Source organism: Gnatocerus cornutus, chromosome 6 (assembly GCF_029298725.1).
Source record: "Gnatocerus cornutus isolate USDA-ARS CGAHR chromosome 6, icGnaCorn1.1, whole genome shotgun sequence".
Taxonomy (NCBI): Eukaryota; Metazoa; Arthropoda; class Insecta; order Coleoptera; family Tenebrionidae; genus Gnatocerus; species Gnatocerus cornutus.
In genome coordinates, this window is record NC_142238.1 from 8,660,722 (window position 1) to 8,679,839 (window position 19,118).

Sequence of the window (19,118 nt, forward strand, 5' to 3'; positions counted from 1 at the left end):
CTGAAAATTAGGCAGTGTTTCCGTTAAAAACGTTTCTTTTACAGCCTGTTAGATTGCAAATCAAATGATTTAATAGTGAAAAGACTCGGCACAGCCTGAAAGGCCGTTTTGTGTAATCAATTTGTCAATTAGGCAGCTAGCCTATTTGATTTTATCACCAAAAAGTTACCATCGACGACGTTGCCGGTTGTAAAGTGGTGGGAGAGTGCGGTGTTGGTGGTTTTTTAATAAAAAAACGGACTTTAGTTTAGTTTTTAGGATCTTTAAAATCAAATAAGTGAAAGACCTTTAAAAACAATTGAAATTAAAAATACAAAACAAAGAATATAAAAAGCTCCGATATGCGCCAGAAGGATTTAAAATATAGTAAATCTGAAAAATATGTACAAATAAAAAAGAAAAGTGAACCAATGAAACAAAAAATCAAAACAGTTCTCATAAAATTAATAGATCTATTGGACTGATTGTTAAAGGTTCACCCTAAAATTATTAAAGTTTAAATAATAATTGAGTTACTTCACCCGGCGCATCCACCATTTTCAGTTCAGCAAAATTCATTTGATTACGAATTGGGGTAACAAGGTAACGACAAACAATTTGTATTAGCTTTTTAAAAACAAGTTCTCTGGCTAATATAGAATTCATATTTCCTGCAAAATTACTTTAAATATTAATAACTTTATTGATTTATTATAAAATATGCACAATAAACACCGAGAATGACCTAATTCAATTCTATGGGCTTTAACTTGGATACTGTTGAGCTATTTATCAATCAATAATTACCAAATCGATTAGAAAAAATGGAAAGACGGTCAATGTAATGTAAATCAATGGAATCGATGGATGACAAGACCTATAAACTTTTAATGTAAAAATGAATATTTTATTTCATTATTTTACATGTATTTTGATACATTTGGGGATACAATTTTGTAAAAATGGATTTAGAAAATTCATTGCTAGTCGTATCTGTAAATATTACCAGCAGATGGCGGCGTGTAACAAAGTTCTCACATTCTAGCGTCACACTTTTTCTGTGGTACACTTCTCTTAATATGTTTTCTCTGTGGCCGCGCAGAACTACACCTGTCAAAAACAGCTGATCTTCAAAAACAACCCCAATAATTTTCCTTTTTTAAAAATGCAGTTTTTTAACGCTGGTGTGGCTGATGTTTTACGATGTTCACAACAAGATGAAAATTTCGTTCGGGAAATGCAAAACAATGTCCAAACCATTGTAAAATTATTTGGAAGTAATAATTACTACACCACTAAAAGAATAGTACCAGCCCTTACAAATGTTTGGTATTATGGTATGACAACCTTAGGGAATTTACAAACACTTGGTGAAGAGTATACTGGAACGTTAAGATTTGATAGTCAAAATAAAGTACCCTCTAGAAGTGTAAGCAGTAAAATGTTATAAATTTCTTTAATTTTATGTTTTATTTCAGCTTCAATTAATGTGGCTGCTAATGTATATAGGAGGAGAACCGTTATATGAACGACTTGTGCAATCATTACAAGAAAAAACAAAAAATTCAGGGGAATTAACAGATAACGCAAGAGGACTGTTCTTGAAAATTTTATTTGCACTGCAACAACACAAACTTAAATTGAAGAGATTACACCATTCTCTTTTTTACATCACAGGCAAATATTATAACATATCAAATAGGATAGCAGGGATTAAATATGTAACTTATTTAGTCTCAACTTTGTATTGTTCATAATGCTCATGAATTTCAGGTTCTAGTCAGGGAATGGTTAAGAGACAACAGTTTTGATGGAAGCTTCAAATTCTTAGGAAACTTATCGTTATTTTACATTTTATTCTCTTTAATTCAGGACATTTTCTCGTCAAAAAATAGTGGAATTATCACAGATGAAGTGTCACCTGGAATTGAAATATCGCGGAAAGGGTGTATATTATGTGCTGAAAACAGAAAAAATCCTTGTGCTTTACCTTGTGGCCACATATTTTGTTGGGACTGCATTTGTGATAGTTTGAGTTACCAACAAAGTTGTCCAATTTGCAGAGAGATTACTCTACCAAACAGAGTTATATTTTTGCAAAACTATCTTTAGTAAATAAACATTCCAATTGTTGCAAAACAAACATTTTTCTGTTTAGATGAATCATTCCATACGGGCGAAATTATTCAAATTTCGCGCTGTTCAATTTAGATATCAGGTCTACCAACGTAAATTTCTGTCTTTTGATGTGTTAATTTTTTTTGAGGTTATTAAGTAATCGCAACTTTAATAAACATGATCCAAAATAATTTACTTCGAATATTACACAATGGGAGCATAAAAACAAGATTCGTTACAAATATCCGACCTAAAACAACTTCAATAGACCTTGAGAAGTTAGAAAAAGAATCTGTAACCAGTGTTGATGGTAAGTCATGTCCCCTTAAACAATTCCACCGGTAACAACGAATTTTTAGTAATTGACGAGGAATTAAAGATTCGCGAAGAAGAAATTGAACGTAAACGGAACAAGTCTAGGTTGAAAGACTGCGATCGAAGGTTTTTATTTGAACAAAATCCTTACCCAGAACCAACACATTGGCAGCATGGTACTATAAAATATCTAAGAAGATTGTACGGTCGTTATGGGGAAGCTAGCGGCGTAAATCCTTCGATTTGTTGGCCCATTAAAGAGGATTTAAACGAGGCCATTGAATATGAGCAAATTGCTTATCCTTTTACTCCTTCCCAGATGATTGCAGATGCAAAGCAGAAGAAATTTGAGAAGAATGAGCGAATTAGATTGAGACAAGAAGCAATAGTTAAGAAAATGGAGAAGTTAGATGATATGAAGAGGGAGTTACATGCTAAATTAAAGAAGAAAGAGAGTGAGGCTTTAATTGCAAAGGTAGAGATGTCTCCCAAATGATATCAGTTTTAATGTTTTTTTTAGGAGCGAAAAGAACGACTTATTGAAGAAGTTAGGATGCATTTTGGCTACACTGTTGATCCGCGCGACGAAAGGTTTAAAGAAATGTTGGAAAAGAAGGAGAAAGAACAGAAAAAAGCCACAAAAGAAGCAAAACAAAAGGCTCGCGAACAGAATATGCTTAAATTGTTAACAAAGAAACCAAGCTCTACAGGTAGTCCAACAAAAGAAGACGATAAAAAACAGTAACTTCTTGTTTATTATTAATAGTATGTTTAATAAATAAAAACAAAACGTTTATCTAGCGGCACCACCTCCATTACCTCCAGCTTCTGGATTTGCCATGGATGAAACCATCAATAGTATAACCACTGGTACTATGTACATCCACTGAAATATTTTTTTATGCATTACTGTTCCCCTTCTATATGTTCATACTCACATATTTCGCTAAGATTGACCTGTTGTCTTTCCCTTCGCCCCTTTCTTTAGCTTCTCTCTCCCTTTCTAGATTTCTAATGTAGGTAGCAGTGTCAGGTCTTAAAAAAAAGGTACAATTGGCTAAAATAATACCGCATGTGACTTACATAGGGCCATCCTCTGTGTGTCTTACATACACATTGGTGGTGAACTCTTTGAGTTTTCTCAAAGGCACAGCAGCCCCCTCACATGTGGATTTTGAAGCAATTACTAAAGTGACCCCAATCACTCTCCCTGTATAGTCTAAAGAAATTGATAGCCTGTCATCTAATTCAGCCTCAGCAAGCATACACTATATGTAAAAATGTAAAATTAATACTTTAGGTCCCATTTTGGTGACTTACAGCTTTGATGGTTGAGAGAAATACATGTTCTTTCCCGTCATTGGATACAACTGTGGCCTTAAGATGATAAAACTGATTTTTGGCCGCTAGATCTCTCAGTTGAGTGCGCTCTTCTTGTGAGAGTGGATTTTGGTTAACATTTGCCTGGCCTGTTCTTAAACTTTGGATACTAATATTACCCCTTTCCGTATAAACGTTTGAATCGGTTAAACTATGTTCTAAGCGAATATTCACCCACCCATCGTGCTCTAAATTACTCTGAAATAGATGTAATAAAATAAAATATTTATTAAAATGAGTAATTATGACTGACCGCTAAGCACAAACTGCACAAAAGGAGAAGAATGTACGATTTCACATAAGAAGCAACCATTATTTTAATATAATGTTAATAATTTAATTGAGGAAACGTTTTAATCGATCAAAAAATTAACCTAACTTTGAACTTGTAAATTCATGACAGTGACGTCCAGTGACGTCACCAACGTTACGACAACAAAATATCCAAATATTTTGTAGGTTATGCACGAACTAAACTGTCATGTTGCATATTCCCGCAGAAAAACTACCGCAAGAATACAAAGATGAAGCTCGTCTAGACTCGCTCTATTCTCCTTTTAGAAGTCGTTCAGTTAACCCGAGAGACTGGGACACGAAAATTGCGTCGTGGAAACACCTGATTTCTTTATATTGTATCAACAATGGTGTCTACAGTTTCAATCTCCAGAAACTAAACAAATTGTTTATCCGGCATGGCAGGCCTCCCAGTTGCTTAGGAGTCGTTCTTGAAGAACTTGTCAAGTCTGGCGAGTTACAATATTTAAATGACTTCCTTCAAGAAACCCCCAAAAGTTGGGGTGGATGGGCAACAAATCTAGTCAAAAAACCGTTGTCATGGTCTTACAATACCATGAAACGGTCGTTATTTTCAAATCAGACCAACCCAGAGCAGATTTATGTGCATGTGGAGGTTGTCCATGAAGAAGCTCAAAAGCTATTGGCTGGAATACCAGGGAAGTATAAGAACAAAATTTTGAATTTCTCTGAGTTTTTGAAGATAATTGGAAGAACTCTCAGTCAAGGTGAAGATGTAAAACTTCTCCTGACTCACCTTGTCCAAGAGAAGAAAGTTGACATCAAGAGCTTAAAAGGTGGAGATCTGGAATCTCTGTTGGTAAAAATTGGAGAAAAGGATAAAGTACCTGAAATATCTGAGATAGATGTATCAATCTATGTTTTGGAACAAAATGAACAAGTTTTTACCAAACATGTGGAAGATCTAGAGGATGAAGTTGCCCATTGCGTGAAGGAAGTCAAGAGTCATTTACTTAAAGGCCATAGACAACTTGCCAAAACCTGTCTGAAGAAGAAACATGAAATTGAAAAACGCCTATTACACAAAACTAACGCTTTACATAACATTCAGGTTTTGCTGGAAAAAGTCAAAGATGTCCATGGAGATGCTCAAGTCTGGAAATCTTACAAGGAAGCGCTCTCTGCTTTTAATTCTACAGTGAAAGAGACGGGTTTAACAGAAGATGCTGTGGAGGATACCATGTTGAAATTAGGAGAAGTAAGTATACTATCTAAGCTAAATAAATGTACTAAATTTCGTTGTCAGATGTTGGACATCCATGAAGATATCCAAGCTACCATTTCCAAACCAGTGTTACCAGAAGACGATGAAGACTTGGAAGAAGAATTAGCAGAGCTGATGAAAACAGAAGAAAAGTCTGTAAGCAACACTAGTACCGATATAGACGAACACTTGGCGAAATTGGATATTAATGACCTACCCATTGTGCCTAGTACTAACGTGTCTCTTCAGGAAGCTTCTTGAATATTATCATGTGTAAATAAAATATTAATAAAAAGACGCGTTAGAAACCACGATTTAGGTCCTTTAACTTAAATTTTGGTTCCTAAACGCGGATTAACTCGTTCGTTTTGTTAATTTATTCACTATAAATTATACAAACAAAACGTAAAGAAAGTACATTAATCTGGTGAGTGGTCAAAGACCTAGTTTAAGGGTCCTCTGCAGTCTGCTCAAGGCGACTAACCTGGATATGAGAGCTAACCATTGCACAGGATCCTTAATTCAAAAGTACAATAAGTGATTACGTAAAAAATTTCATCATCTCGACAGTCTGTTGGTAAAACCACGCACATCTGTGACAGGAATTATAACGAGTGTTTAACGATTTGATCACAGATGTGCTTAATTTTACGACAAACTACTGAAGCTTTCATAGAAGTAGTAGCCTTGGATAAATTCGTGGGAATGTAATTTTCAATTTACAGTAACTGAGATGGATTGAGGAACTACAAAAAGGAACAGGCCCCAAAAATGAAAAAGTTTATATTTAATTACTTTAAACAATTCCATCGATATAGTCTGATAAAATAAAGTATTTGAAAAAGTCAATACACAGATCATGCAAACATACAAGAATGTACTCCAGGGAGAATGCATTTAATTAACTCTGTTCAATTAAACCCGTTTATGGAACAGAATAAAAATAAATAAATTAACTAGTTTCATGGATTCCGGTCAGATTTCGCATAACGACTGATTTCATGTTTTTGATAAGAGATTGTTCTTGTAAGAGTAATCTACACAATGCAAAATTCATATAAATTAACAATAATATAAACAAAATTTTAGATAATAAAGAAAATGTTTTTGTTAAAAACGTATGTATATGTAAAATTATTTATATCAATTCTTAACAACAGATTGTTTTTATGAGCAAATACAGCCACTGCACAATATATTAACGGCACCACTCCTACAAAATGCTGTGTAAAAGTCCTTACAAGGAATTAATAGTCGTCTAGATCAAACTCCTCTCCATTTTCTAACTCATCTAATTGCAAACTCTGGAAATCCACTTTGTATCGCAATAAACCTGAAAAAGATACAAAACCAATTACAGAGTGCGAAGTGGTAACAAAAAACACCTATCACGTAATAAAATGATTTTTTGTGACATTTTCAATAGAAATGTCGGTACACCAACCAAAATAACTACGGGAAAAATAAACAAAAAGGGCAACACAACATTTTTACAATGTACCTTAATGTAGGAGCCTGATGACTGTAAATCTTTAATAATCATCAAGATCTACATCATCCAAAGGCTCATCAGCTTGCAGAGACTGAAAGTCCACTTTGTAACGCAGAATGCCTGTCCAGATAGCAGCGTAAAATTTTGATAAAAACGATTAATAATACTAAGTCTAAACCACATAAGAATAAACATTTCATAACGTCTCAAAAACAAAATACTGACCTCCAATGCCACCAAACCCTCGGACGAACTGGGACCCTTCTTGTGATTTGTCAGTGATAATTTCTAGAGTAGCACCAAAATTTTTGTAGTTGTTGGCAAGCCATTCCAGGAGCGGTTGACATTCCACCAATTCCAATTCAACTCCGCTCTGTGTAAAGTATACGATAAAAACATGAAAACAGGAAGTAACAGATACGTACATCTTTGTCCGTGAAGTGGGATTTGTCTTTTTCTTGTTCTGGCGTTAGATGTAGGACAGTTTCAGTTCCAGTGGTGTGATTTTTTAAAACGTATCTTTGAATATCGAGATTTTCCCAGCAAATTAGTGTTTCTACTGCTCCTAATTCGAGACCTCTCAGAGTATCTTCCACTCCAAAGCAGTATTTACCCGTGTCTTGACTGATTTCGTCGAAATAGCGACCGATGAGTTTCTTCTCTTGAATAAATTTGACATTCTGGAGTGACTCTGCTGCCAATTCGATTGCTTGGTTAAAACCGTTCTCGCCACCGTAGGATACGTCCACTAGTTTTATCACTTTTGCTTGTAATCTCTGAAAGATTTAAGTTCATTTTTACTACTAAATTGAATGAAAATAGATCTCAAAATTGCATTGTTGGAAATATGTTGCCTAATATTTGTTGAAGCGTGAAATTTAATACGGTGAGTTTAGCGTTTTGTGTACTGTAAAAAAGGCAGGCTCGATTGTTTGATATAACGCCGGCAGCGAAAGCAGTTTTCAATGCAGTTTATGATTTGCCATTTCAAGTCTGGCATTTTTGAGCCCACGGTGAATGTTCAATATCATGTGCGCTCAACTTGAATGTTAAATATTTCAAATACTTGTTCCACCAGAATTTATTACTCTGCATATACCGCAGTGAAATACCCACTATGTTAAATGTTAGTTTTTTTAAGTATGCATAAAGGTAAAAACTTACAGGATCAAACATATCTGATTGACTAAGTTCAGTCTTAAAATCAGCACTACCAGCCAGAATGAGTCCAGCAATGTTTGGTTTGTCATTAGTGATGAAGAGCTGTGTAGCAACCTCTGCTACTTTTCTAACATAGTTATGTCTCTTTTCCATTCTCAATCGAGCGAAACGCAAAGCGGATTGACCTCCTCTCCCGTGTTTCTTCGGTAAATCCACCGTAAACTTGTGGAGGACCTCTCTGGTATTGCCTTGTAATGTACCAAACAATGCACCGTTACCGTCCATGACGATGAAACCAAACTTGTTGTCGTCTGCCAATAAGGCCGTTAATGCTTCCGTGTGGAACTTATTGTCACATAAGTACAGAGAGGTATTTATAGGTTTAAAAGGTTCAAAATCGATGTTGACTTTCTTTTCCTTGCCTTCGTCTGTTACGATGGTTCCACAGTAGATCACTAGCCCATTTGGCGGCACTGAAAAAGCTGGCACATTAAAAAAAAATATGTTACACCTAAACAGTTATAAGTTGCAGACTAAGCAGTGGAAGTGAATAAAAATTAATTACCAGCACGAGTTTGGACACAAAAAAATTCTTGCAGTTTTTTTTAGCAGATTGACATCAAAAGTGGGAAAATGCCCATACTAGTTAAACAAGATATTTAACATGCAATATGTAAATTTAAACTATTATTTATGGCCCACAAATTAAATTTGATGGGCAATAAAATAGCGTATAATTTATTAAGCTAAAAGACTGCAAGGAATTGGTCTCTTACGTGTAACACGTTGCAAACATTTTTTTTAGATTACACATCATTTTACTATTCTGAGAATGAGATTGATGCAACCAATTTACTGGTAAAACCTTATAAACACTTTTTGTTTGAAATGAAATCCATTTATAATTATAAAAAATACAAAAGAAGCAAATTATATAAGGTAACTATTATAACAACTTGATCTAAATGAAAGCCTTTAAGAGTCTATAAAACCATCCATAAAAACTAGTAAATATTTGCTCTATTTCACATCAAGGACCACAATTATCAATTTATTAAATTTTGCATGATAATCTTTTCTTGCTGATCACAAATTTGTTAGATGTTCCAAAATTGAGGTTAGCATCCCACAAACTCATTGAAGCAGTGGGCACTCCATTCTGCTTAATCATGTTTTTGCATGCAATACATACCCGTACCTTTAGTGTACAATTTGAGACGATGCTGCACTGAAGTGATTGCACCTAATACCGACAATCTGTTAACTCTAGACTTGATGTTGGAAGCTGTGCCGAATTCATCAGCCAACATTTTGCTAACCCGAGAGATTTGATCCTTGGGTGGGATAATCAATGAAATCATGCTGGTTCCATTTCTGTAAAAATCAATTCAATTTAAAGACTTGTTTGTCTGAAATTTGGTGAATTTCATCTCGTGGGCATATGTTCCACACGGAATCCTGACCACGTTGCACTTACCCTCTGGCGAGTTCCAGACTTTTGATGAGTTTCTTGATTTTCCATATTTCCACATTGCGGTCTGCTGAAGTTTCCTCGCCTGACATTTCTGCAAACTTTAACCTTTTTAACGAATTAGAAATGTGAAAAATGTGGCCCGATGCAAAATGGCGCGGTCTCCAATGCCGACGAACTACTTGATTGAGTCACTTTCCACTGGTTATGCAGGTAACTTAACCACTTTAACTGGTTATAACTAGAATTGACGAAGCTTTAAAACGATTGGAATCCTCACTGTTTCTTTACATTCCCAAAGAAATGGAATCGCGAAAACAAAACTGGCAGGTTACTGTCCTTGGTGAAAGGAAATTCGAAAAGAACCGGACGATTTTCCAACTTTCCGACCGGAATTTCCCACATATAAAATGAATGAATCTAGGGATGTATCACGACGCGCGGTTGGCCAACATGCCGGAAAATTCAAATCCGCCCTAAATCAACTTCGAATTTTCCGGGAAATACTCACAATATGTACTCACCTTTCTTTTTTCACGTAGCAAGAAAACTTTTCTTGTGAAATTTTTATTGCAAAACGAATTGTTGCAACCACGTTGAACACAAACGAATGCACTTGCGCGAGAATATTTGACAGGTTAATGACAGTTCTTTGACATAAGTGCTGTCATTTGACGTGAACGCTAAAACAATTTTTGGTTATATTTACAAATAAAGACAGTTGCGAAATTAAGATTTTACGAAGCTTCAGGACATTTTTGAAGTGTTGAATCTTATTTCGATCTTAAGACTTTGATAAACTGTTTGAAGGCACTTCAGGAGAAGTGCATTATAATTTTCGGCGGGTATCGTATTATGACAAGTCTTATGATGGATTACGAGTTTAAAATGAAAACTCAAAATGAGAGAGTCAAGGTGGAGGATTTGTTCGACTATGAAGGCTGCAAAGTGGGTCGAGGCACCTACGGTCATGTCTACAAAGGCCGACGAAAAGATGGCTCGGATAATCGAGATTATGCGTTAAAACAGATAGAAGGAACTGGTTTATCAATGTCTGCTTGTAGAGAAATTGCAGTAAGTCCAGATCTAATGAAGTTTTTTTTTCTATCCAAGTTTTAGCTTTTAAGGGAATTGAAGCATCCAAATGTTATTAATTTAATTAGAGTGTTCTTATCACACAATGATAGAAAAGTGTGGCTGTTATTTGATTTTGCTGAACATGATTTGTGGCACATTATAAAATTCCACAGAGCTGCAAAGGCTAATAAAAAGCCAGTTATGGTGCCTAAGGGAATGGTAAAATCTCTACTGTACCAAATTTTAGATGGTATTCATTATTTACACTCAAATTGGGTGTTGCACAGAGATCTTAAACCTGCAAACATCTTAGTAATGGGTGAAGGACCAGAGAGAGGACGTGTAAAAATTGCTGATATGGGTTTTGCTAGGCTTTTTAATGCACCTCTAAAACCTCTGGCAGATCTAGATCCTGTTGTGGTGACTTTTTGGTACAGAGCCCCTGAACTACTTTTAGGTGCTCGTCATTATACTAAGGCTATAGGTAATTGTTTTGCTTATTGTTTTATTTATAACAGTGTTTTTATAAAGATATTTGGGCTATTGGGTGTATTTTTGCTGAACTTCTGACGTCAGAACCAATCTTCCATTGTCGCCAAGAAGACATAAAAACGAGTAATCCATACCATCATGATCAGTTAGACAGGATATTTAATGTTATGGGTTTTCCACTAGAAAAAGACTGGGAAGATATCAAAAAGATGCCAGAACATCCCACTTTGATGAAAGATTTTAAGAAAAATAGGTAAATATACCCAAATATAAGTAAATTGGTACATTTGCTTCTTTCTCCTAGCTATATGAACTGCTCTTTGGTGAAATACATGGATAGGCACAAAATCAAACCAGAAAGCAAAGCATTCCACCTTTTACAAAAGTTACTTCTGATGGATCCAAATAAAAGAATTACCTCAGAACAAGCAATGCAAGACGCCTACTTTTCTGAAGATCCTTTGCCCACTCAAGATGTGTTTGCTGGTAAAATAACAATAATAGACAGACATTGTTAAAAAAAATGCTCCAACAGGTTGCCCAATTCCTTATCCAAAACGCGAGTTTTTGACTGATGATGATCAAGAAGAAAAAGCAGAGAATAAGCAACGCCAGAATCAGCAACAACAACAACAGCAGCAGCAGCAACAACAACAACAACAATCGCAGCAGCAGCAACAACAACAGCAGCAGCAATCTCAGCAACAACAGCAACAGTCTTCAAATGGAGATAATCATGGCAATCCAGCAAAAAGAGTGAGATTGTCAGGAAACGCTCATCCTGGCCAAGTCAACCCACAAGTAAATGTTATCTTATTTTGAGTAAAATTCTTTGACGATTATATTTTAGGCTCTTCCAATTTCACAACAACAAGAGTTTCATCAGCAACAAATGATGTATAACAATAGTTCTCAGCAGCAACAGAATTTCCAACAGAGATTTTAAAGTTTGGATGGTTTTTAGAGAGCAATTGTTAGTTCGAAGTAAAACAACATTTTTAAGCAATTCAATGATACCTAAACTATATTTTTTGTTCTGGATGTTTTTAGGATGTTACCTAAGTTATTGAATGCAGTGATTATATTTATTGTGTTGTCATCATTCACACATTTTAATACATTATTTCGTTCATTAATATAAAATTAAAGTATGTAGGTATTCTTTTGTCCTTGTTTTGTAGTTCCAAAAATCCAATTGAATTTTTGAATTTGCCGCTAGTCAGAATTTTAGGGATTTTTTATTTGACACCGAAAAAATTTCCGTTTCCTTCTGTCCGCCATTTTAGTTCCTTTCTGACATTTTGATGGTACCGAGAGGTGTGTATTATCATTTTTATTGAGATTTCATCATTTCCCAAGTTTTATCATTACCAGTTTTAACAGTTTTTCTTCACCTTAATCGTTCTTTCTTACCCAACATTTCGTAATAGCTTTCATTTGTGACAATTCGTGTCTAAGTGGTTGTCTGCATCACCATGTGCTAAGTTTTCTCAATTAATATTTTCTTATTTTCAGACAACAGCAAAATGCAGTTGTGTTTCCGTGGATTGTCTACTCATGTGCTTGAATGCCAAAGCAATGAAACCATTGCTGAAATCAAAGTAATGAAATACAGATTGAGGTTATGTGTAACATTATTTTTTTAGGACCGCATTGCGGCTTTGGAAAACTTGAAAAGTAACGAAATCAGTCTATACGCCAGCGGCGTTCCTGTTTCAGATGATAGTTTGGTGTCGTCTTTCGAAAGTACAGACATTGAATTGACTGTTGGCTTGTTGGGTGGTAAAGTGCATGGTTCACTTGCCCGTGCAGGTAAAGAAAATTTTAGTGTTTTTTTTGGCAAGACACAGCAGATTATTATTGCTGTTTAAATAATAATCTTCCTGAAGCTTGCAACATCATTTTGAACTGTTTGAGGTGGTTTTATGTATCATAAAAGCGCTATAAAAAGTATCAGACATGATTTCCATCTGTAGAAACGAGTAGATTACCATTTTGCTTGCAGGTAAAGTCAAAGGACAGACTCCCAAAGTTGAGAAACAAGAAAAGAAGAAGAAGAAGACAGGTAGGGCAAAAAGGCGCATTCAGTACAACAGGAGATTTGTCAATGTTGTCGCTACATTTGGACGTCGTCGTGGACCCAATTCAAATGCTGGAGCTTCATAAATCTACTTTAAGTTTTATTTTTTGTACTGCAACTATGCCATCTGGGTTGCTTTAAATAAACATTCTCTAATATCAAAGCGCTTTATTTTTGATTTTTGTATATATGTTAAACATAAGGGTTCCAATTGCTACCATCTTCTGGCCCCAAATTGTTGGTTACCAGCAACACTATGTCAACAATCCACCAAATTCCAACTCCACCCAAAGTCAATAACTTCCCCACGGCCGTTCCTGTTTGCCCTAAACAAAACCTGTCCATTCCTAGGAATCCAAGTAAAATGCTGTACAATAAAGTTGTGGTAAAGTACTGATTAGAGTATTTAACACATGGGACTCCTTCTTTGAAGAAAGTTGTATTTCCAAAACATTCGATATTATCCAAGACGGTACACTCAACTTTCGTCCTCTCAACATCTTCATATCTCATTCCACCGAATTTCACACAACCATGTCCTAATTCTTCTTTCGCTGTTCTATTACCTTTGTGATCCACTGGGTCATTGCACTTTAGGAATTTCCATGGTAAAAACGAACACTTCACGAGGGGGCTCCGTGGATTGAAAGTGACATTTTCTGTATCCTCAACACTTTCATGAATGAACAAGCACAGCAGCAGCCAGAGCAACATGGTTGTTACATTTTCTTGAATTTACAACTTAAAATAAATATAAATTTTAGGAAATAATTCACATTCTTGAAAAATTTTGTCGTGATGTTGACAAGACGAGTAGTTCTTTTTGTGCTTGGAGTAGGTTCAATACATGGTAGGTTTAAAATCCGACCGACTACATCAAGCGCCAAGTTTAAAACGAGCCGTGTTTAAACATTAAGACTTATTTTTTTCAGATGCACGAACGGGGAAAATAGAACAAGTTGCGTATTCTTGAATTAGTTTTTGATGTTGGAGGCCTACTGTGCTAGACATATTTTTTGTAGCAATTTTTATATTGAATATTAAGTTTTCTAAACAAATTCGCTATGCTCCCGGGAATTTTTTCTCTAAAAAGGTAAGCCAAAAAAAAAGTCCGCTGGGGTTGTCGCCAAAAAATCGTCTACAAGCTTGTGGGTTAATTCAACTTTGTTGTAAATTTCCTACAAAAAAGATGATTGATTTTTCCCCTGAGAAATGTAGATTTATCAGACCTCTTAGCTAATTAATTAATTAGCAAATTAATAGACAGGAATCTTTGTGAGCCCTACGCATTTCGCTCTTTTCACCCTTTCGTTCTTCTGACTACCTACAAGAGGTCACCCCAAGTCTTAGAATGGACAGGGACTGCACTGAATGTAATTATAAGTAATTTATCAAACTGTTGAACTATAAAAACTACCACTTATTCTTTTAACTTGCTTGATTTATTGCTTATGCTGAGAATCTTAATGCTATATCATGATTTAATCAACACTTTGAACTAAACATGGTAGTTCAGTCACGTCAGGATCTGAAACAAGGAGAACCGGAAAAGTATATCCCGAGTGGTGAGTAGTTGCGAATTTACGTTAAAAAGTATACCTCTTAGCTATTTTGTATTTTGCTCATGGCAGGTTGCATGTTTCTGTTCCTTTTGTGAGGGAAACTAGCGAACTGAATAAGCGTTTCATGGTTTTCAAATACATCATGATGCCAACGTGGAATATAAATTCTCGGTACCTTTTTTGTTATTTTCCTCGCACAAAAGGTAAGATTTGGCGTTCTGGAAATGCACACAAAAATTTTCAAATGCAAAGTCTTGACCCCAAAGAAACCAGCTTTTTGCGAGCTTCTTGGTAGAAATTTTCCGGTGTTACGCAACAACTTGTCTGACCAGCTTGAAATTGTCCTTTTTTTGCGAAACATCATTAACCTCTCCTAAAACTCGAGCTACGATAATAATCATATTACAGACCGATGATAAATTACTGAAAGGCAATCGATCGGGTGTAATTTTTCTCGGCGCATCCTTTATCAATCCGATACAGTTTTCGACACAGCGAAACGGATCGTGTTTTGCAAACGGGCGCAGCAGCCACGTGCAGGGGCGTAACGAAATAAATTCCACCGAAATTGACATGGGAACGACCCGGGGAGCATAAATCCAGAATTTTCGGAACTACATCAATTACAACCGTTTCTTGAACGCGAAATTGTTTCGTTATACCGAATACACCCCGAATCAATTTCAGCCGGAGAGGCCCCTCGTACGGGGTGAGGCTAAAAAATTTTCGTCACCAGAAGTGTTGTCAACAAGTTCACACTGTCGATGAAATTTTATTAAGTCAATCCATGGCGATCAATAACGGCAGAAGAAAACAACGACGCGAAGGGTCGCTCAGTCGAAAATTTTAGACTTTCGGAGAGTTATGCAGCCCCATTGTTGATGCTCCTCGTATTTGCCCCTAATCAGAGCAATTTATACCTGCAGCACGTCCGTAAAAGCCGTCATTAATTGTCCAGCAAAAATGGTTAATCTTATCGGCTTGGTAATTAGCGGAAGCGGAAATGCTGCCCCCAGGGGGCACGTGTTGGAGGGGGCTATTACCGATAATAATAAAAGATATGGGAAGTTGGAAACCAAACAATGTTTGAAAGTTGGGGTTCAGAGATCGATAGTCTGAATCATGGCACGAATAAAATCGTAACACCCTTGTTTTTGCTACATTTAATATTCAGATGGACACAACTCTTAAAGATTTTGCTGGGAAAGGGCGATATCGGTGGAGAAGTGTGGAACTGACAACGTTGGCGGGCAACCGGGGCATAAATTAGGACCCGACAAGTTTTTCTGGGCCCAAGAGAAAATAATGCCGAGATGATAAATGCCGCCGCATAAACGCGAATTGCTTATTTTTCCAAGCGAAAATAATAATTTAAGTTTTATCTTTCTTGGCCAAGTTATTGATTAAGTTTTACCACCTCACGCATATTTTCAGTAAAAACAGAGTGTATCTTGTTCATTTCTTTAGTTAGGACAAACATATAGAAACAAAAGTGAGTAAAGTTTCCTAGACGAATATCTTAATGTAAAGCCGATTGAATTTCAAGGTTTAACTGAGTGAAATTAAGTTAATGAAATTTGATTGAAAGCAGTTGTTTCAATTAAAACCTTCCTAACATTTCAAGAAGACATTAAAACAAAGAGCTCGTAGTTCTGTTAATTTGAAGGATTGATTTTGTTTATCGGTTTTCGGTAAGTTGAAACTGATTAAACTTTCCTTTTCGGCCAAACTTAGATATAAATGTCTTAACTCACAATTTGGGATTACTCGTTCTCACAATCAGTGCTTCGTTCCAAGACAACTGGGGTCACCACTTTGTAGTTAATGCTATTTGCACTTGTTCTAATTGGACTGATTAGAGACATTAATGTTTTATTTTTAAATTCTGATAGAAATCTAGTTTCAATCCGGAATCTAACTCCAGCGTCTTAAAGCTATATTCTAGAACTATGTAATATTGAGCTGAAGCTTTGGGGTCGGAGATTATTAAAATGTTGAAACGCCATAATACTGTGGTAAGACATACAAAATCTTATTTCATTTCTACCTGTTGCAAACAGAAATTTACATTTGACTGACTTTAAAATTGAAATCGTCGCCACAGTTACTGGCACTGGGTGTTGGAAAACATAAATCGTAAATAACAAACCAGTTCAAATCTTTTTTCGAGTTGAGCTCTCTATTTTTCTACAGAAAAGATTGTGTAGCAAAACAAATAATTTACAACAAATATTATATTCTAAAATTTTTAGTTGCGCCCTTGGCAAAGAGCTCTTGACAATGGTCCAAGTCCCATTAGCACCACCGTACCTGCAGTTGTGTTTCCCCGTATTCCGAAGCTGAGCAATTTTCGCATTGTTAGTGTATTATTTTCGTTGTAGATTCCCCCAACATCGTTTGCTCAGCCATTAATTAGCAAATCCGTGTTTCGAGAATGATTATGGGTCGACACGACTCGTCACCGCAAGAAATAAATCACGCGGGGGTGGCTAATTCGGTCGTCGGAATGGCTGTTGTAAATCAAAACATCATGCATGAGGTGATTTGTTTTCATAATATTTTGAATAATCCATGTTGTAAATTGTATCGAGGTGGGCGCCTGTGTGCAATGTGCCATTCCTGGTAATTAGATCGGGTGTGGTCAACTAACCGAACTTCAGTCATAGTGATTGATTGGTAATGCCTACGGCTGCCCTATTATTGTGTGACAATAGCCACCACTTTAATTAATGCTCAAGTTATAAAACACTAGGACCATCGATCGTGTCATTCGCTATGATTTACCGCCTCTTGAGCATACACCTTATCGAACCGTTCCCGCTGCTAATTTAAATTTAGTTTGGACCGCTCTAAATATTCGATAACGAAGTTGAAGCTTATTTATTATCAAGACAGGTTCAGGGTTTTTCATGTGGTTGAGGTAAGGGATGGGAGCGCTGCAAGGCTTCGGAATTTGGGACGCTGATAAAACACAATTAATAGTCACACCAAGAAGCTTCTCATTCTATAAATGTTGAAGGAATTATTACTAAAATCTATTAAAAAAATTAATGAGCAATTTCATAAAATTTCCACCATATTATTTACGTGGACATTTGTTTGATGGAAAATATATTTATATTATGTCTGCATTTTATAATAAAATGTAATAGCAAATATCATGATCAAAGGTTTATAAAATGATACACAACTCTTCCAATATCTGTTAATTAATTTATTACGTAGATACTAATTTAATTAGTCACAAAATTTGTTAGTTTCATATTTACAATGTTTTAAAATTAATTAATTCAAATATTATTAAATATCTATAAATAATATGTGATTGACTGGTTAACTTCCTAATTGGTATGTTGAGAATGAGGACATTCTATCTCTTTTACAACGCTTCAAAATTTTTCATGTAAATTGGTCACCGATTTTATTCATTGACAATACCGGATATTGCCTATTAGTTTTCAATTTTCTCTATTAGTAACTGAAATAACAATAAATATTTATATTTGCGAAAATTCTAATTTGTCTGCAATTTTCTGATTTTGAAAGCATTTGAAGCATGCCGCTTCAGACTTCACACAGATCTTTCAGATTTCAGAAGCTTGAAAATTTATATTTTTGTATTCTAGAAATGTATTTTTTCATTACTATCTTGAGAACATGTCAATATTAAGTCGTCTGCTTTCGAGCTGTGAAAATAAATTTCTCTCCTACAAGCAGACAAAGAAAAGCATATTTTGGGTTGCTTATAATAAGCTAAATATTTAGTGGGAATGTAAACAAACGTCATGTACACGTCAAAAAGAACAATGTTTTTTGGTTTGCGTTTAGAAAATTTTCTTCAACAATTACCAATGCCGATATTTATAATTTGAGGCCCTCTACCTCATTTCAAAGCTTTCGGATTTTGGAAAATAATAACGCTTGGGCCAGAAAAGTGTTTTCTCTTCCTTGGCGAGCATACACTTAGAATTAGATACCCGTATACTGGTTCTTTATCTTCAATTTAAAAATAGAACTCCAACTGCTAAAATTTTGATCTAATAGTGTCCGCATAAAACGGTTGCTATTTTGCTAAATCACCCAGTTCTATTTGACAATTAAAATCGAAAATAAATCATTTTAGTTCAATCAAAAGCCACAGTTAAATTTTGATTAGATTTTAATTGAATTTCAGTCAATCACGTTGTCATCATTTCCAGAATAATTAATCCTTTAAAAGTAAATTTTATAGTTTTGTAGAAGATTGTTATAGTTCGTACAGTGAGAGTTTGAATGACAGAAAAGTCACTAAATCTACGCAATAAAAAGTGTACCATACGCGCGAAATTTAAAATAACAAAATAACCCTAGTTACTGACAACCCTGTCAACCCATTTTGCGTAGGAATTTAGTGTTTTTAGTGTATTTTGTAGCATAATTTGCTGCCAACCTATATGTCAACTGTCGAAATCTCTTAATGTCTCACCGGATAT

General features: G+C 35.4%; 8 protein-coding genes across 12 annotated transcripts; 5 read left to right on the forward strand and 3 right to left on the reverse strand.

The window, feature by feature from the left end:
- The first annotated feature begins 1,050 nt into the window (after positions 1–1,050).
- On the forward strand, positions 1,051–2,122 carry LOC148172658 (peroxisome biogenesis factor 10-like). Its single transcript, XM_088039704.1, has 3 exons — positions 1,051–1,408; positions 1,458–1,700; positions 1,753–2,122. Exons 1-3 carry the CDS (start codon positions 1,145–1,147, stop codon positions 2,089–2,091), a joined length of 846 nt encoding a protein of 281 aa, XP_087895830.1. The 5' UTR covers positions 1,051–1,144; the 3' UTR covers positions 2,092–2,122.
- A 62-nt stretch (positions 2,123–2,184) lies between these two features.
- Positions 2,185–3,208, forward strand: CRIF (growth arrest and DNA damage-inducible proteins-interacting protein CRIF). Its single transcript, XM_088039705.1, has 3 exons — positions 2,185–2,407; positions 2,457–2,887; positions 2,933–3,208. The coding sequence occupies exons 1-3, from the start codon at positions 2,275–2,277 to the stop codon at positions 3,155–3,157; spliced, it is 789 nt and encodes a 262-aa protein (XP_087895831.1). The 5' UTR covers positions 2,185–2,274; the 3' UTR covers positions 3,158–3,208.
- Positions 3,147–4,217, reverse strand: EMC10 (ER membrane protein complex subunit 10). Its single transcript, XM_088039706.1, has 5 exons — positions 4,046–4,217; positions 3,733–3,990; positions 3,496–3,680; positions 3,351–3,447; positions 3,147–3,298 (listed from the first exon to the last, which is right to left on the reverse strand). Exons 1-5 carry the CDS (start codon positions 4,103–4,105, stop codon positions 3,206–3,208), a joined length of 693 nt encoding a protein of 230 aa, XP_087895832.1. The 5' UTR covers positions 4,106–4,217; the 3' UTR covers positions 3,147–3,205.
- A 56-nt stretch (positions 4,218–4,273) lies between these two features.
- On the forward strand, positions 4,274–5,675 carry LOC148172661 (charged multivesicular body protein 7). Its single transcript, XM_088039703.1, has 2 exons — positions 4,274–5,305; positions 5,354–5,675. Exons 1-2 carry the CDS (start codon positions 4,274–4,276, stop codon positions 5,570–5,572), a joined length of 1,251 nt encoding a protein of 416 aa, XP_087895829.1. The 3' UTR covers positions 5,573–5,675.
- eRF1 (eukaryotic release factor 1) lies at positions 5,674–10,051 on the reverse strand. 5 transcript variants are annotated; one of them, XM_088039697.1, is made up of 7 exons: positions 9,960–10,051; positions 9,442–9,529; positions 9,157–9,338; positions 7,968–8,437; positions 7,229–7,579; positions 7,029–7,176; positions 5,674–6,644 (listed from the first exon to the last, which is right to left on the reverse strand). In XM_088039697.1, exons 2-7 carry the CDS (start codon positions 9,525–9,527, stop codon positions 6,559–6,561), a joined length of 1,323 nt encoding a protein of 440 aa, XP_087895823.1. In that variant the 5' UTR covers positions 9,528–9,529; positions 9,960–10,051; the 3' UTR covers positions 5,674–6,558. The 5 variants fall into 5 exon arrangements, with proteins under 5 accessions (XP_087895823.1, XP_087895822.1, XP_087895824.1 ...); XM_088039696.1 differs by having other exon boundaries at positions 9,442–9,536; positions 9,960–10,045; XM_088039700.1 differs by lacking the exon at positions 9,960–10,051 and adding an exon at positions 6,813–6,923 and having other exon boundaries at positions 6,554–6,644; positions 9,163–9,338; positions 9,442–9,867.
- A 40-nt stretch (positions 10,052–10,091) lies between these two features.
- Positions 10,092–12,159, forward strand: Cdk8 (cyclin-dependent kinase 8). Its single transcript, XM_088039695.1, has 6 exons — positions 10,092–10,509; positions 10,555–10,996; positions 11,044–11,257; positions 11,309–11,490; positions 11,540–11,805; positions 11,855–12,159. The coding sequence occupies exons 1-6, from the start codon at positions 10,291–10,293 to the stop codon at positions 11,948–11,950; spliced, it is 1,419 nt and encodes a 472-aa protein (XP_087895821.1). The 5' UTR covers positions 10,092–10,290; the 3' UTR covers positions 11,951–12,159.
- A 91-nt stretch (positions 12,160–12,250) lies between these two features.
- Positions 12,251–13,247, forward strand: RpS30 (ribosomal protein S30). The gene is made up of 4 exons (XM_088039708.1): positions 12,251–12,321; positions 12,520–12,605; positions 12,651–12,816; positions 13,010–13,247. Exons 1-4 carry the CDS (start codon positions 12,309–12,311, stop codon positions 13,168–13,170), a joined length of 426 nt encoding a protein of 141 aa, XP_087895834.1. The 5' UTR covers positions 12,251–12,308; the 3' UTR covers positions 13,171–13,247.
- Positions 13,239–13,939, reverse strand: amrt (TM2 domain-containing protein 2 amaretto). Its single transcript, XM_088039707.1, has one exon. The coding sequence runs from the start codon at positions 13,796–13,798 to the stop codon at positions 13,277–13,279; it is 522 nt and encodes a 173-aa protein (XP_087895833.1). The 5' UTR covers positions 13,799–13,939; the 3' UTR covers positions 13,239–13,276.
- Between the last annotated feature and the right edge of the window lie 5,179 nt (positions 13,940–19,118).